This window comes from Cygnus olor, chromosome 1 (assembly GCF_009769625.2).
Source record: "Cygnus olor isolate bCygOlo1 chromosome 1, bCygOlo1.pri.v2, whole genome shotgun sequence".
Taxonomy (NCBI): domain Eukaryota; kingdom Metazoa; phylum Chordata; class Aves; order Anseriformes; family Anatidae; genus Cygnus; species Cygnus olor.
Genome location: NC_049169.1, coordinates 186,971,124 through 186,987,848, shown reverse-complemented (window position 1 = coordinate 186,987,848; position 16,725 = coordinate 186,971,124). Strand labels below are relative to the sequence as shown.

Below are 16,725 nucleotides of genomic sequence, written 5' to 3'. Positions count from 1 at the left end.
CTAGACCAAAAACAAGTTTTAAGTTCCTGTTGGAGTCAGACTCCAACAGCTGCCAACACTTAGCATTTAAGTAAGTTGCTGGGAACTCTTTATTTCTATATAACCATTTGTGCTGGAGAAAATCCATGTAACTTAGTCCAAGTTGCAATGTGAATATGTTTTTGTAGATTATAATTGCTAGTACAAGCTTGGTCTGCATGCCACAGTTCACATACATTTTTTATGAGCTTATAATTATGGCAACTTTGGTCTCCTGCAGGTTCCAGCTTTGGAAATGAAGAGCAAACCACTCCTAAGGCATCTGCACCTTCTAAAGATGTACCCAAGGGTAGCAGCAAGAGCACAACGCAGGTATCGAGCAGCACAGCGACTCCACGCAGGAGCTTACTTCCAGCACCAAAAACTGCCACTGCACCTGCTGGTATGTGTTCCAAACTTGTGTACCTGAAATACCATCTGCATTAGCCCAAGAAATACAGAAACTTTATCATGATCCTATTTTACTGCTTACTTAGGTAGTCCAGCAAAGTGAAAGTCAAGGGAGGGGGGTGTCCATCACAGTCAGGAGTGACTGTCTCTAACTGTCAGAAAACTGTTTAGGTCCATCTTCTACTCTCACTAACTGGGAAACAGACCAATCTGTCAACGCAATATATGAATTTCTGATGACCAGACAATAGGTGGCACCATTTTTTTCCCTTTTGATTTTTCTTCCTTTATTTCTTTATTTTTTTCCTTTCCTTTGATTTTTCTTTCCTCTCTGCTGGTCCCTAAGTTACATCATTTCAGGCTATAGCAGTAGTTGATTAGTATCAGATTTGCACCTACCTATCTCCAGCAAAAGCATTTCTTTTCCAGCTAGTGATAATGGCATGATAAGCTTTAAAGGGCTATTTTCACGTTTCTGTAGAGGAACTTTTCTGGCCTCCAGGGTGTTTTTGGTTTCTTTTTGCTACAAGCAAGAAGACTGCTAGAAATCCTGTGCCTTTTACTACTTGTGTAGCCTCACAAGTGAGTCATTGCCAGGGAGGTTTCATTATTGGGGCACTGCCATGAGCTGGAACCAGAGTGTTTGGTATGCAATCATGCTAGTGTGGACATGCAAAATCTAGTCTAGGCAGGACCAGCTAAATAGCTCAGGCTGTCATCTCTGAGTTTGCACAGATTCCAAGTCTCAGACCCACACAGAAGAGCAGAAATTGCAAAATAATGCAAACCAATATTGATCAGGAGGGAGGTTTCCAGAAAAATAGATGATTTGCCATCACATTGGGGAAAAGAATTACTGAGGGTGGCTGAAAGCTACATTTGACTTTTAATTTAGGTTTTTAATCTATGAAATTGTTTAATTTATGAAACAAAAGTCCAATCTTGTGCTAGATTTTAATTCCTCTAGAGACAAAGCTAAAAAATAAAAAGCAATACAGCATTTGGACTATTATGAAAAATTCTCCCAATATCTGCCATCCAAAGAACTTTTGTTTTCTATATCATCACTCAGTCTCTGTGTACTTTCCTTCAGACCATTTGTTATTGTCTCTGCATGACCCTCCATTAACCATGGGTACGTTTGTTTCCGTGGGGGCACCCAAATGAAAATTCTTCAAGCTGGCTGTGCATGAACTTGTGAGCCTCAGCCCATGTAAAGAGCTCTTACTGCCATACTGTGCCTGAGTTAATAGTCCAAGTGGAGACAAGGCAGCATAACTTCTGAACTGAATTTACTTCCCTCCAGCCTGCCAAGTGTGGTGAGGAGTCCTTGTATCTGTGGGTGCATGGGTCCACATAGATGGGCCCTGTGTAGGACGTGCAGTGTTCAGGCTTGCATGGCAGAGCAGTCAGCTTTGTTCTTCCCATTGCAAGGCTGTTAGTCTGACTCTGCTGTTGCTTCATAAGCTTTTTTTTGCAGACAGGAAGCTGACAGTGTGTAGAACAGGAGGCAAGTTACAGTCCGGCAGCCCACCATGGCCTTTCCGTGCTGTGGAGATAGCAGGTGTGATGGGGATTTTTCCATATACATGCTTTTGCAAGCCACAGTAGCAGAGAGACAGGAGGGATGCTCCAAGAACATGTTAGATCCATCACAACTGGAAAATAGTTGAGAGAGCAGCCTTGAAATGACTCTTCACTGCTCTGCTGGGCAGGGGCTCCAGTGGCATACCCAGCTTTCTCCCAGCAAGGCACTTTGTGCCAGCAAAGACTGGAGCCCATTGCCACCACCTCACTGAATTTATAGTCTGGTCTTGATAGGGACACTCAGTCAGGTGAGTACAACTGATTCCTGCTTCATTCTGGAAAGAAACTATGTATGTAAAGTAAGGGTACCTGGCTGTGTTATCAAAGGCAGATGCTGAACAGGGACAGCTAGCAAGTTTGGAAGGTGGTTGTTGTACCCAGTGGGCAGAAGCAAAAGAAACTACGTTAGTCTGGTGTAATTTTTGTATAATTCAGGTACCTGCAGATGTATCTGTGGTCAAGTCAATTTTTTTTTTTATTAGAATAATGTTATGGTTCCTCACAATGGTAAGTATCTGTTGGAAGCAAGGACCAAAATAAATTAAAGCAATGATAATGACAAGTATTTTTTAGCAAGTCTAATCCTGCTTCTCTTGCAATTATGTATGAATGCTGTCTGCAGATCCCACTGTGATAGGGAGCCCTACAGAATGCAAGGTCTTCTCTTTAAATATTGTTTGGACAGTTTTGCACATCTTTTAAATGATGAAGCACAAGACCATCTCCTTAAAATTGAACTCTTCATTAAATTGGAAGGAAGATGCTACAGATCAAATGAAGCAAGTGGATAAAGGGCAGTGAAGTGTTCATATTGCTTTGGGCTTTATGATCCCAGGCAAACAAAGGAATCTAACAAAAGCTCTTTACAACTCTGTAGACCCCGTATTTTAAATATGTCAGAGAAAGTGCATCGGTGTGCTGAAAAGGCCAGTCTCCAAAAGGATGTCCTGGAACAGATAGGGTCTAGAGGTTGAAAGACTGTACAGATATTGTAAAAGGTCTGCTTGTACTGCCTTTGCAAAGTGGAAAGTACAACAGCTGGCACAGGCTGACAGTCTGTGCTGGGCAAGTCTGGCATTAAAGCTGGACATCACAGGGCAGAAGACCGATAACAATAAGGGAGCAGAGAGGTAAAATCAGTGTTTAAAAAAAAAATTGAAAAGGTACTAAAATTAATCCACCCCCCACCCACCATGTGTCTCTGACACCAGCATGTTTCCTGTGAAATGAATGCCATGCTCGGGAAGGCAGTCAGCAGCAAAGAAACTTTCACCAGTGCTCCAAACTGAAAGGAAAGCAAGGGGAGCATGCAGCAGACAACTCTAAGCAGACCAGGGATGAAATGTCTTGAAAACAGCAGAAATAATAAATTTATAATAATTCTACCAAGCTATTATCACATGATGGCAATTTCTTGCACAGAGAATCCAAAGGATAGGAGAGTAACTATGGCATAGGAAGATGGAATAATAGAAGAGAAAATACTCAAGATGTTCTCAAATTAATGGAACTACAGATTGCCTTGTTCCAGTGATGCCCCATGTTGGATGCCCCTCTATTGAAAGTAGTCTTTGTTCTCAAAGGGAATGAAAGTACAAGAGACCCTGACTCTAGTTTTGAGGATAGGTGAGGATAGGAGCGTGACTTTCCTGGTACTTTCATTTAAATGCTGGATCCAGGGAAGATTCAGAGTGTCAGCAATACATCTCAAAAAAGTCTTAGCTGGACATGGGTTTAGTCTTATCATGTTTTATCATGTCCATGGTTAGCACCGTCAGCCCTTCTTTAATAACTGTGTAAGATATCCAGCACTATGATGCCAGGGTAGGCTTGGAGGATAAAAGAGTAGGTGGTTAGCCCCTTCCTGGGAAGGAAGGCCTCAGCCTTGTGAGCCTGCTTGTTGCTTGCCTTTTATTTGCAGCTGGCTCATGAGGACAGCATCTGCAGAAGGATGATTGGTGAGGCACATGTCTACCTCCCACCTCAGCGCAGTTTCTCCACAGCAAGACAGGCAGCAGCCCAGACCCCCATGGAGTCATGGTTGGAAGGAACAAAACCACCACAATTTCCTTTTCCTTTTTCACCCCGTGGCAGGAGACAAGACAATGCACAGAGGCTGTGAAGGAGGAGAGAGGGATGGTCTCTGCCATGGCTGGTCCAGGGATGAGTGCTGAGTGGAAGATGTTAGCTGGGGGTGAAAGACATGCACTCTGTTTGTACCATGTACCCCTCCTTATGTAGTGGGGAGAGTCCCTGCCTCCAGCAGGAAGGACTTTTGACACACAAACCAACACCATTGTGAAAGTAAGGCATATTTTCCCATAACAGAAAGTGAATAAATAACATGACCTTAGGGTGAATCTCGCATTAAGTAAGAAGTCACCAGCCCCATTCAGTTGACATCAGAAGGCTAAGCTGTCTTATAACCAATGCTACTGAAGTCCCCCATATAATAAAACTTTTGAAAAGCAGAGAAAACATGATACCTCTGGTTCTTCTATACTTTCTGTTTACGTGGAGAATAGTATGATAGATATTCTAGGTATAATAGTCTAGCAGTCACCTAGTATTAATTGCAGTAGAGCTTGATGTTGCATATGCATTTTATAAGCACATATTTCCAACCTCCTTTGCAAGATATCGTGGTTACTAAACTAGGGTTTTTAGACTGATCCACTGCTACAGCTAAAGTGCACAGACACTATATATGTGTTGTATTCAGCATCTCTTATGAAAGTAAAGAGGAGAGAAAGTATTTCATAAAAAGGATGGCAGTCTTAAATACAAAGAAAGTTTCTGAAAGAGTGGAATGTCAGGTGATGTAAGAAATGCATTTGTATTTCAGAGAGGTACATGATTTTAACTATGTATGAGTAAGAAATGAATTCAAAAAGGAGCATATCTACCTGTACTGATGAGTAGAAAATAACAAAAATCACATTGAAGCTTTCATGTGCTAGATGTTACCTGAGAAGAGCACCTGTGCTGCAAATTCTCATTGAAAAAAAAAAAAAGACAGGTGCTTAAGAGAGATTATACTCCTGATATTGCACTCAAATTGCTTGACAAATAAATTGGACTACAGCATAGATCACCTTTAATTAATGAAAATGGATCCTTATAGCTGTTGCTTTGCAGTGATTCAGATGATCAAAAAAACTCTGGCAAGAGACAATAGCAGTGGTAATTCATTGTCATGAAAATTGTTTTGAAAACATGAACTAAATGGTTTTTGACTGGTCTATTGAAGAATTGCAGTTAATTAGCATTCAGTGTCTTGCACAGCCATTTTTTGTGCGTTATTAGACTCCTTTCAGATTTGCATACCTGTCAATATATAGAAGAAGGAAGAAAAAAACACACACACACACAAAAAAAAAAAAAACAACCACAAAAGAACAAAAAAAAAAGAAAACATACTTGAGAGGAAAAACTAAGATAGATCCTTTAATTTCACTTAAACTTCTTAACTGTTTTGAGAAATGCAGTGATAACCCAATTAGTACTTACCATTTCTGTTACTGCTTCATATTCTGTTTAAAGACTTAGGTGGAAGTAGCTCTCCATCTGGAACTTTACACCAGCTTCCACCTTAGAAAACATATAGGCCTCCTCCTTCCACACACTGATAAAAATATGTGATCTTTGAGGCACACACATACTGAATTTTCTGTTTTAAATTTATCTGAAAATGTGGGAATATCTGCAGAAAGAAATGTTCAGAGGCAGCAGATTAACAATTGCTCACCCTCTGGGGTATCTGTTTTACAAACCCCATAGGTTAATGCCCACCGTGGGACAATTGAGATTCTAAATCAAACCAGGATCTAATTCTGTCATAATTTGGACAAAAAAAAAAAAGAAAAAAAAAAAAGAAAAGGATACATATGGCCTAAAACCTCTTTCTGCAGTTCCCTTTTCATGCTCAGGTTCTTCTGTGACTGTCTGGGAAGGTCCTAGAGTATCTCAACTTTCTGCAGACCTCAGATGATCAATTAAGGTGGGTGGAAAAATGGCTAGAGCATCAGCATCAGGGTGTTGAGATCAGAGGTACGAAGCCCAGCTGGCAGATAGTTATTTTGGCATCCGTTAGGGATTGATACTGAGCAAATACTGCTTACCATCTTCATTGAAAACCTGAGCAATGGGATAGAGCACTCCCTCAGCAAGTTGACAGATGATAGCAAATCAGAGGGAGCTAGTCAGTATGCTGGAGGGTAGGGCTGCAGTTCAGAGGGACTTCAGCAGGCTGGAGAAACGTGTCAGCAGAAACTTCATGATGTTCAACAAAGGCAGATGGTGGAGAATAACGGCATGCAACAGGACAGGCTGGGGCCAGCTGGCTGGAAAGCAGCTCTGCAATGTGCCCTTGCAGGAAGAAAGGCCAGCTGTACACTGGGCTATATTAGCGAGAGCGTGGATCAAGTCATTTCCCCTCATTCAGCACTTGAGACCACTCACAATTGTGTCCAGTTTGGGGAATCCCAGGACAAGAACGATGTAACATACGATGTGACATACTGAAGTGAGCCCAGTGGAGGGCCATCAAGATGGTAAGATGGTCAAGAGCAGGCTGGGTCAGAGGATTGGTCCCTCCAGCACAGGAGGTGTGTACAATTCTGTGTGCCAAGAACATCTTAGGCCCACACACGTAAAAATGGTGTGCCACCAATGTGTTATTTTGTAGTGTGGTGCTCTTTTGCACACTCCGGAGGAGTAACTTGGGGGAAGAGAGCTGAATGGTAGGTCTTCTCTGGGGTACTGAGTGCCTGGCTCCCACGAGGACAGTAGGACTTGCATGCAATTCAGGGATAAAAAGAAAGTGTGTCTCAATCATTGTGTATAAGGATTTGAGGTTTACATCTGACCACCTCTGCACAGTTTTTATTCCCTTCATGTAATACAGCTTCCTCAACGGCCTCATCCCTGTCTAGTCTTGTTCAGCCACATCCTTCTCTCAGAATACAGAACCCCCCAGAACTGTGCTGTGCTTTGATAATTTGGCTTACCCTCAGATACTGATACAGCTCCGGGCTCCCCTGTGTGTGCCCACACTCCTGATCCAAACTGCCAACCATCAGGTTGCCTCCTGTTCCAGACCTCAGCTCTATCCAGCAGGCTGGACTTGTCAGACAACAGTCTACGAAATTAGGGAGCTGAAGGGTTTTATAGTCTATATATCTTGTTGTGGGGTTTTGGGGGTGTGCGTGTTACAGAATACCTATTTCAGCGTGGCTATTATTTAATGTTTATCTCACAGACAAGTGACTGTTATTCCCCATAAGAAACATCATAATTCATGTGCAATGACAGTAGCAATAAAGAATTCACTTGAGCAGCTTGTTTCTACTTGGCCCATTAAATTAAAGACGATCAAAAGTATTGTTCAGAAACTAACCCAGTCAATTCCTGAGCTTTTACAAGTACCGGTAAATCATACGTAACAGGGCAGACTGCTAAATATGATCAGTCAAGATGAAAAATAGGAGGCCAGTGTTATCCCAGCCCTCACCGGCAAGCTCACAGTGTAAAATGCGCTTCTTTTAACCAGCTGCTGCAAAATCCAGACAACACAACCTCAACAGGAGGGAGAGGGATGAGCTCAGGTCAGTGTGAGGGGCCAAAAAATGAGCACCAGAGTACTTGCAGGGCTGGAAGGGGATGAGTCGGCTGCTGCTGTGTTCTCCTTTGCAAACTCTTTCCATTAAAAGCTGAACAGTAAATATATGGTGGTTCTCATTCATTCCTGTACTGGGTATAGGGATATGGAGTAGATGCTGCGTGTGAAAGTGGGACATTCAACTGCAAATTTTCCAACCTCTTTCCCAGGAACTTCACTCTGAAACTTGCCATAGCACAACTCTGTGAGGAAGTAACAATAAAATGCTGTGGGATCCATGTAAAATGACAGTAAGAGGAAGAGTAGCTATCTTATCTCTGCAGCTAACTTCAGGTGTTCTAAGTTACTCTGAGTTTTTCTATTTAGTCCAAAAAACAGTTCATTTCTTCATTTTTTTCCTTTATTTTTTTAATACCAGAGACTTATTTTTTTAATAAAGAAAGAAAGCAATCACTTTGAGACAAGTTGCTGGAATAGCCCTTGTCCTTATCTTTTTTTTTTTTCTCATCAGATTGGCTTTAAATTTGAAACAAAAACAAAGGGAAAAGTACAAACGTTAGCAGTTTCTAGTTCGACAAATATGTAGTCTTTCTTCTACATCTACTTATTTATTCAAAGCCTTTCAGTGACTCATAGATCACAGGACATACAGAGTCTCTAGAGGGAATTAGACTGCTCTTATTCCACAGAATCCGTCATATTTCCAGCTTTGCTCATTTTGTCTCAAGCAGTGCATGCGTGGATGTGTCATTACTCACCAAGGATATGACCAGCCATGGGTATCAGGGGGGAAAAGCAGAAGCAAGCTCGAAGTGGCTATCTGTGTCTGTGAGTGACTGGAAACACTTCCTTGGGGTTTTTCAAACTCACAAAGTGCATTACTTAACTTATAAAACACACCTGAGAACAGCTGGAATCCGACCAAGTGCAGCCTGTCCCATTGAATTGTTAATGGTGTCTGCAGCATGTTAGGATCTGTTTCGGAAAAAATACTCAATGTGTAAGGTAACAGAAAGTTTTCAATCTGAAATGTGTAAGCAGATTGAAGCCTATCTCATTTTACTGGCTTTTAAAGACTCAGAAAGGTACATGTACGTACACCTGCTGATTCTGCAGCAGCCCTGGAGAAGACGTCTCAGATAGCGTGTGTTTAGTTCTGGTTTCTGGCTAGCGTTCAGCGCTGATGAGAGAGTGGACAAGCAGCTTTCTTTGTCTGCTATCTTCCAGGTGATTGCTGAATGATTTAACATGTCTGAAGTGTTTTTTACATTTATTTCTAATGATTTTTTTATTTTTTTATTTTTTTTACATTTTTTCTAATGATTTTTTCTTTGCTCCTTGTGTTCGGTTTGAAGCAGACTGTATGTTAATTAGGAAATGTAAATACCTTTACAGAACTGTGCATGGGGATGCATTCGTAATCACAGCAGTAGAAAACACTAGCAAGTATTTATGCTCACAGTTACCTTATGGCCTGAAATTTCTATTTCTGCATGCAAGAATAGCTTTTAAAAGAGAGAAAACTTTGAGAGATTTATACTATCATTTAGTACAGAGTTAACTGGAGTTCCACGTTTCCAGTCTGCAGGCAATAATAGTTAGAGTTTGAAGTAAAGTTTGTTCTTGGTCAGAATGAATACACTTTAAAAAAAAAAAAAAAAAAAAATCAAAATTCAAACAGTGTGCAGCTTCAAGAAATGTACACTTGTGATGCTTAGTTTCCTTTTTAAATTGTATCTTACATATTTTCTATTATTTTGATTGTATGCACCATACCTTTTGACTTTTCATACTCAATATGATGATCAGAGCATTATTTAAGGCTTTCCACGCATTCAAGCCCATTGTAATGACCGAAATGTTTGTCTTGTATCCTAAGTTGCTCTCTTTTTTTAAGCATTTGGACAGACTATTTTAGACTTGAAATTCCAGATTTCTGGGAAATGAAAAATTCTGAACCCAAACTCTCATCATTTAGAAATTAATCTTCCCTGCAGGAACTTCTCTTGAAGTCAACAGGGTTTCTGAATGTTTCTCTTTTAACAAGCTAACAGTTGTTACAAAGAAAAAAAAAAAAAAACATTTTTAGGAAAACTTTCAGCACAAATTTTATCTGAAGTCTGATGCCAAGGACATCTCTTTTCTTAAGATTTGCTCATGGGTGGTGAGTTTAGCAGAGCAGTAGCAGTTTGTTCCTGGGGACTATCCTGTCTTTTGCCTTCTGCACACTTCCTAAATCCCTCCCTCCTAAGGAGGGCCACAGAGCAGCCACCAGGATGCTTCAGCTTGGGAAGGAGAACCCAAATAACCTTACAAACTAATGGAGGGCAGTTATCTCCATTTACTCCCTTTGTTATTAATCCTTCTCTCCCATCCTTGCCAAGATACCTACTTGCCTCTTTGTTGCAACCTGCTTGAGGCTCACTCTGCTGATCTCTCCTGTGCAGCAGCCCCTGACGGGCACCACCATCCATGCATGGCTCTGGCTGCAATCCACAGACCTCACTTCACCCTCTGCAGAGTGATGGAGCTCTCAGGGCTTTTTTTGCTGCTTTTCTCTGTTTTGTTTTGTTTTGTTTTGTTTTGTTTTCACCTGAGCTCTAATTGGGGAATTGTTGCTCCTTGCTTTGTGATTAAGGTTAAGAGCCTGAACTAATTCCCCAGGTGTTCCTCATTCAAAACTTCTCAAAACCAAAAGTAGTTAAGTATTTGTATGCCCCTTGTTACTGCTGAAAGCAAAAGGAAAACATACTTCCCCTATGATTCTACCACTGTACGTGCTCGATATTTGCTGTAGAAAAATTTACAGAGGAGCTTGGTGCATGGCCCATTTACACACTGTATTCTTATTCTGAAAACCACATTAAAACCAAGACCTGACTGCCATGGAAAAAGTAATGCTCAAATCTGTAACCTTATAAACTATATCATATAAAACAAGCTCTGTTTTTGTCTCACAACTCCCATCTCAGGTTGCTTTCACTCAGTCCTTAGTAATGACATGGCACCATAAACTTGTTTTATGTCCTGCTCTGTAGTAAAGTGCGGTGTAGCAGGTGGCAGATGCGGGAAATTTATGTCCTCAGTCACTTCGCTGCAGAAAGTATTTATCATAAACAAGAATCGCAGCCTCAACATCTCCAATTTACAAACAGCAAAGAAAACGGAGATGGACCAAACTATGAAGAGTTCAGTCTTTACCAGCTAGTGATGACTGATGGGGTGATTTTCCTGTGAAGGGTGGGAGGGAGTCAGAGAGGGTGTTAGACCTCCTCCTGTGCCATCCTCTTGAAAATACAGTTGGACTCAGGGCTTGTTTGTGTACCCATGCTCTTCCCAGGCATGCTCCACAAGCAAATGCTGAGACAGTGCTAGAAAACATGAACCACGGCTTGTGGTGCGTGGCGAATGCTGCATCTGCAGCTCGCTGCTTGCAAGTCCTGACCCAGGCAGAGGTGGAAGGGCGACCGAGGCATCAAAGATAAGCCTGATACTGCAGTTGTGACCAGGGGGAAAGCTAGTCATCCAGTAAGTGTCCCTGAAAGTTATGAACATATAGAATTACCACTTTTTTTTTTTACCCATATAAAATTACCACTTTTCTCCACTGTTGAAATAACCAGAGCACATTTGCATTGAGCAAAATGGAAGACACTGTTAGTTTTTGGACTGATGCTGTCTTTAGGTAGCATAAAAAAAATATGGTTTTGTTTTCCTGCTTCAGATACTTCAGCTTCTGTGGGTCATTTTCCTGCAAGACTTCTGCGAATGTACTCGTGAGAGATGTGAAAGCTAATAAGGCAAACATTGTTTTTCCTTTATGAGAAATCTCTTCGCTTTTCCTCTGAAACCAGGGGCTGCCACACAGTCCTGCAAACTATGCAACCCCCAACAAACACTAACTGTTAAAAAGGAAACCAAACAGGAAAATACATTGATGTCTCAGGGATTAGCTTCTTCTTGTTGTTCAATCTTAATTCCTTGGGAGTGTTTTCTGCTTGAAATCCTGTGGCTGTGACTATCACAGGGCAGGGTTTTTGTGTTCACACACTCAGCATAGTCCCCACAGCTACTTTTGTGGCAGTTGTGTGGGCAGAAAGGGCAAGCTGAGTTTGTGTGGCTGCTCTGACTGCAGAGCTTGAACAACCAGCAGACCATCCTGAGCCTGTAACCAAGGAATCTCCCACTGCAAAAGCAAAGGAAAAAGCTAGCACAAAGTTTCTAAAGATCAGAACCCAAGAGAGCCCTGGGGCATCATGTTGTCAGTGGGAAGGATGAGTAGCTGCAGGAGAAAGGAGAAAGGCAGAGGTAAGAAGTAGTCTGGAGAGTCACAGAGAGGAGAAGAAGGAGGGGAGGCAGCCTGGCACATGCCTGGGTCACAGGCGAGCACAGACCAGGTGCTGCCTCAGCCTTGTGGACAGCAAGGCAATGGTGTGGTCCCGCTGTGTCCTGCATTGGCACAGCGTGTTTTAGGTTTGTGCACTGGGTGTGTTGCACCTCTCTGTTCCTCTGCAGACATCGACTCTCCTGCCTGGGGCACCGCATCCAGCAGAGCCCTGACACCTCCTGCCTGCTTCTAGCTCTGCAGAAGCTCATCTCTTGACTGTATGAGATCTTCTTGGTAAAGCCAATCACTATGAAAGGCACTTTCTAACTGGGAAGGGTGATCTCTAGGGAAAAAGTTGCAGTGCCCTGCAGAAGAGGCAGGTGACTTAAGTCAGCTTTGCACAGTCCTACTCAGCTTCTCTTCCAGCCCAGAATGGCTGAGGATGCACAGCAGGGTAGAGACAGGACATGGAGCCCAGAACAGCTAGTATGGGCTACCTGTGTAGCTGTTTGTGCCTTAATGGCCACTGTGCAGATGGCCAAAGAACAAAATTAGTGTGTAAGGCTTTCTTTTGCCCTTCCCTATTGCTGCGCAAGTCAGCTCAGCCACATGCAAACAGTCATGCTTGCAGAAATGACAAGTTGGCATCCAACACAGGAGTACTGTGTAGCATCATTCTCTCTGTGCAAATGCCAGTATGTGTTCTGGTGAAATATTTGTATTTTGCCATCCTGATATGTATCTTAGTGATGTAGTTCTCTGCAATTACAAATAGAATTATAAAATGGGTTTCTTTCTACCTTTATATATTATTATTTTTCTGAAACAGGTGTGAAGAAAGAAGTACAAAAAGATCAGGATGCTAGCAGACCAGCTGTCTCATCCCCTAAGAGATCAGCAGTAACAGCCACCAAGCTCCATTCACCAGGTATTTATGAACCCAAAAGCACTCTTTCAGGGAAGATTTAAAGTTGCCGACTTTGCATCTCTAGTTAATACACTGAAATCTGGGACCTACTATTGTTGAGCGAAGATTGATTATATCCAAGGTTCATTGAGCTGGCTGTGGGTACAGCAGGCTTTTTCATAGCAATGCATGAGCTGAATAGCTTTATGTTTTCTTTGTTACCACCTTGCAATCATCTCTCTTTCAAAACAAAGAGTTGTTGCTATTATATGTTTAAGGGCATAGGAACATTTCTTGGACCGCTATAATTTTCTTATTTAAAAAGAGAACAGATATAGTGAAACAAAAGACACCTCAAACAATTACTTAAAATGATAGTTTTTTTCTGAGAATCTACTGTCACTGTTGTGCAGAAGCAATATATTTCCTGCATTACTTCCATGCATAGTTAGAAAAGAGATCATCTGTAGAAATGAGCTTCACATTGCTATTGAGGTGTTGTCAATTTCCCCCTTAATATTAGATGCAAGCACGTGGTTATAGTATTTGTAAAGAATGCCATTATGTCATTGTTTAGGTACTAAAATAAAGAGAACTTATTTCTATTTATGTCAACTAGTGCACAGTAAGAAATATATAAGGGACCTGAAGACTTTTGTAAGGCTGGCCTTTTGACTGATTTTAAATGTTTCTGAAATGAATGTGAATAGTCCCACTGATTTTGTTGTGCTTGCTGTCTTCTAATATGCTGCATCATTTTTCAGACTCTACTTAAATAATTTAAATGTCATATATGCAACAGTGTGATACCTGAGTAATAAATATGGGGAGTAGAACTCCATGTTTCTCCATTTGACAGTGAAGAATAAAACATCTAAAGCAGCTCTTCAGCTCCTGTAATTTGCATCAAGTCTCTTCATTTTTACTGAACTCAGTGCCTATTCTACTTCCCAACCAACAAAATAAAAATGGAAACTTAAATTTAACCTTCCTAGACACCAACAAGACTCAGAATTCTCCTTCCTCAGATGCTAGGGTAGAAAGGTGAACTTAACGCTGTCCTCTGAATCGTATAATTTTCAGACTATTTTGGATCTGGTGAGGTCACTAAGAGAGACCCAAAGAAAAAATTACTGCAGAGAATGCCAGACTAGCAGCTCACCAATGTTTATAACAGTGGGAGTCCAGTTTAAGAACCAGCACTGATTGTGGTTGTAGAAGCATGCTACAGAAGCATGCTGGTTTGCTTCCACTAGAATTAGAAAGCAAAATGAAACACGGGCATATTTGTATGGTGGATTTGCTGGGTTTTAAAGAAGCTGAAATTTCCATTGGTTGGCTGATTTTCAAGGCTTACGACTTGGCAATTCCAATTCATGTTGCATCAAAACTTGAAATTAAACTTTCACGGTAGTTGGGTACCTGGGAGGTTGAGTACCTACCCTCTCTCCGTCAGGTTCATTTAGGATTTTGTAAGTTTGGTTGTCTGAAATTCTGGCCTAAAATTGTTTAGCACTGTAAGGATCAAACAAAAAAATAAACCTCATGTTCATTTATTTTCTTTAGAGTAGCCTTGAGCATTCTTTGAAATAACAGCAATAACAAAACAATAAAGAAAGAGAATCTTTTCACCTATTCAACAATTTCACAAAATAGTCAAAGAAACCATTAAACAGGACAAGGAGCAAGTGTAGCAGGGACTAAGGGACAGTATCACAGCCTTTGTCCCACCAGGGTCACTAATCCATGCAGCATTTATATTTCGTGGCAGGAATGGCTTCCACAGGCATCTCCAGCACAGCTATAAGTGGCCTTGAAACAGGTTCTAATATTTCTGAGTGCCATTTCTAGATTGTTTTCCCTGTTATTGGCCTGTCCATTTGCAATTCCTGATCTGTTTCTGGTTGTCATACTAACACTGTTCCAGGAGGATTGAATATGATTTTTTTTTTAGCCTTGGATCTAATCTTTAGAATTTGGATCAATACTCCTAAAGACTAGCAAAGAAGTTTTGAAATGCAGTCTTGAAAGGATCTTAAGTTTATCTATTGATTCAATACCATTCCTGAGATCTGTGTATGGACACAAGTGTACATAGATGCAGATGCTCTCCCTCCACTCCGTTGGAGGAATGTGACATCTAGTCTGATATCTGTCACTCTACAGATTACATGTCATCAGTACTCTCAAAGCAATGTCCTCACTTTCCTTAGCAAAATGTTGAAAGTTGGACAATTGAGAGGCAAATAAATTGCATGCCCCACGTAAGTCCTCATGGACTGAGTTAATTATGACTGTCTACCTGTTATGGCACCTTAGTTCAAATGCTCAGGTAAATAAAAAAGACCTGGAAGTTTTGAAGCAGATCAAAGGCATTCAGTTATTTTAACGAACAGTGGATCTGCTCCCCTGGTCCCACCATCAGCACAAAGGACATTCAGGATCAGGGCCGGCATCATTAACATACACCCTGTTTTGTGCAGAGCAAGAGAAGAGAAACATCAGTGGTAAAATAAGCTTAGTAAGCTGCTTTTCAGGCCCAAATGAACTGAGAAATTCAGATTTATCCCTAAGGAGAATATCACAGTTTAATTTAAAAGGACAGCTTATAATACTGACAAGGACAACATGGAGATACGCACTTAAAATCTTCCACTGAACGGGAAAGCTAGAAAGATATAAAATAAAACAATAGGTTTTATCCCATTGTTGTGTTCCTGTTTTAATTAAAACAGGGCTGATTTCAAGGGCTTCCTCCTACACTTCTATCTGTGGCTTCTCTTGCAACATCACAATGCTGCATAAACAAACAGAGATTTTTATACTAAAAAGACAGGTATTCACAGCTGTTTTTACAAATGGCTTATTTTGTGATAATACCTACGGTCCAGTTAAGAGCCCCTTTATGAAATAGACAGCCCCTAATGAAAGCCCAAAATGAAAGAAAGAATCTGTAAGAAAATATCATTCTTGGAAAGAGAGAAAGAAAGAGAGGAAGAGAGGAAGAGAGGAAGAGGGGAAGGAAGGGAAGGAAGGGAAGGAAGGGAAGGAAGGGAAGGAAGGGAGAGAGAGATAGAGAAAGAAGGAGAGAGAGAAATAGAGAAAGAAAGAGAGAGAGAAAGAGAGAGAAAGAGAAAGAGAGAGAGAGAGAAAGGGAGAAAGGGAGAAAGGGAGAAAGAAAGATAAAGAAAGAGTGTAAAGGCTTAAATTGACATGAAAATAGATAGAGGGCAATGACATTGCTGGTTCTTAATGCCAGAAAGTCCTCTTTGACATCCTCTATTGTATTATTTGGGTCTTGCAACATCACAAAGTTAATCTTGACATCTTGCAAAACCTGGTATTCCTCTTTGCAAATATGGGTCATGGGCACAAAGAGTTTTAAAGTCTGTTTTGTAGTTGTGTCTCTTTGCAGTAGCAGCATGAGATACTTGAAGACATGAGGGAGCATCTCTGCTGGGGCTGGCTCCCTGTAAGTTTAGCCTGGAGCAAGAACATAGTTGAGCAGGTTGGAGGATATGCTCCCACTGGCTCCATGTAAGCTGGGAACGGATCTGAAATGGTAGGAATACACCCCTGGGGCATTGCTCTGACAAAGTAGTACTGCTTTCCTGCCTGACCTTGTAAGACTGCTCTAAGGATCCATTTGCACACCCAGGCCACAGTCTTAAAGATCTAAAATATCTAAAGCATATCTGTGAAATTACTCATGAACCAATGTATTTCTTTACAAATTGGCTCAAACTCATATCACCAGCTGCTTCCCTGTGGGAGAACTTTTTATTTTTGTTTTAGGAAAGGGGTAGTTAGTCTCCATAGCAAAATACTGTCCCCTGTTACATTCATTGTTGAGGG

The 16,725-nt window shown here is 41.2% G+C and overlaps 1 protein-coding gene across 2 annotated transcripts in view; it reads left to right on the top strand.

Moving 5' to 3' along the window:
* MTUS2 (microtubule associated scaffold protein 2) overlaps positions 1-16,725 on the top strand; it is a 283,391-nt gene that overhangs the window by 210,494 nt on the left and 56,172 nt on the right. For both annotated transcript variants that reach the window (XM_040543898.1, XM_040543899.1), the window contains 2 exons: positions 260-421; positions 12,793-12,891. In XM_040543898.1, coding sequence (XP_040399832.1) covers positions 260-421; positions 12,793-12,891 — 261 coding nt within the window. The remainder of the gene's footprint in view (positions 1-259; positions 422-12,792; positions 12,892-16,725) is intronic.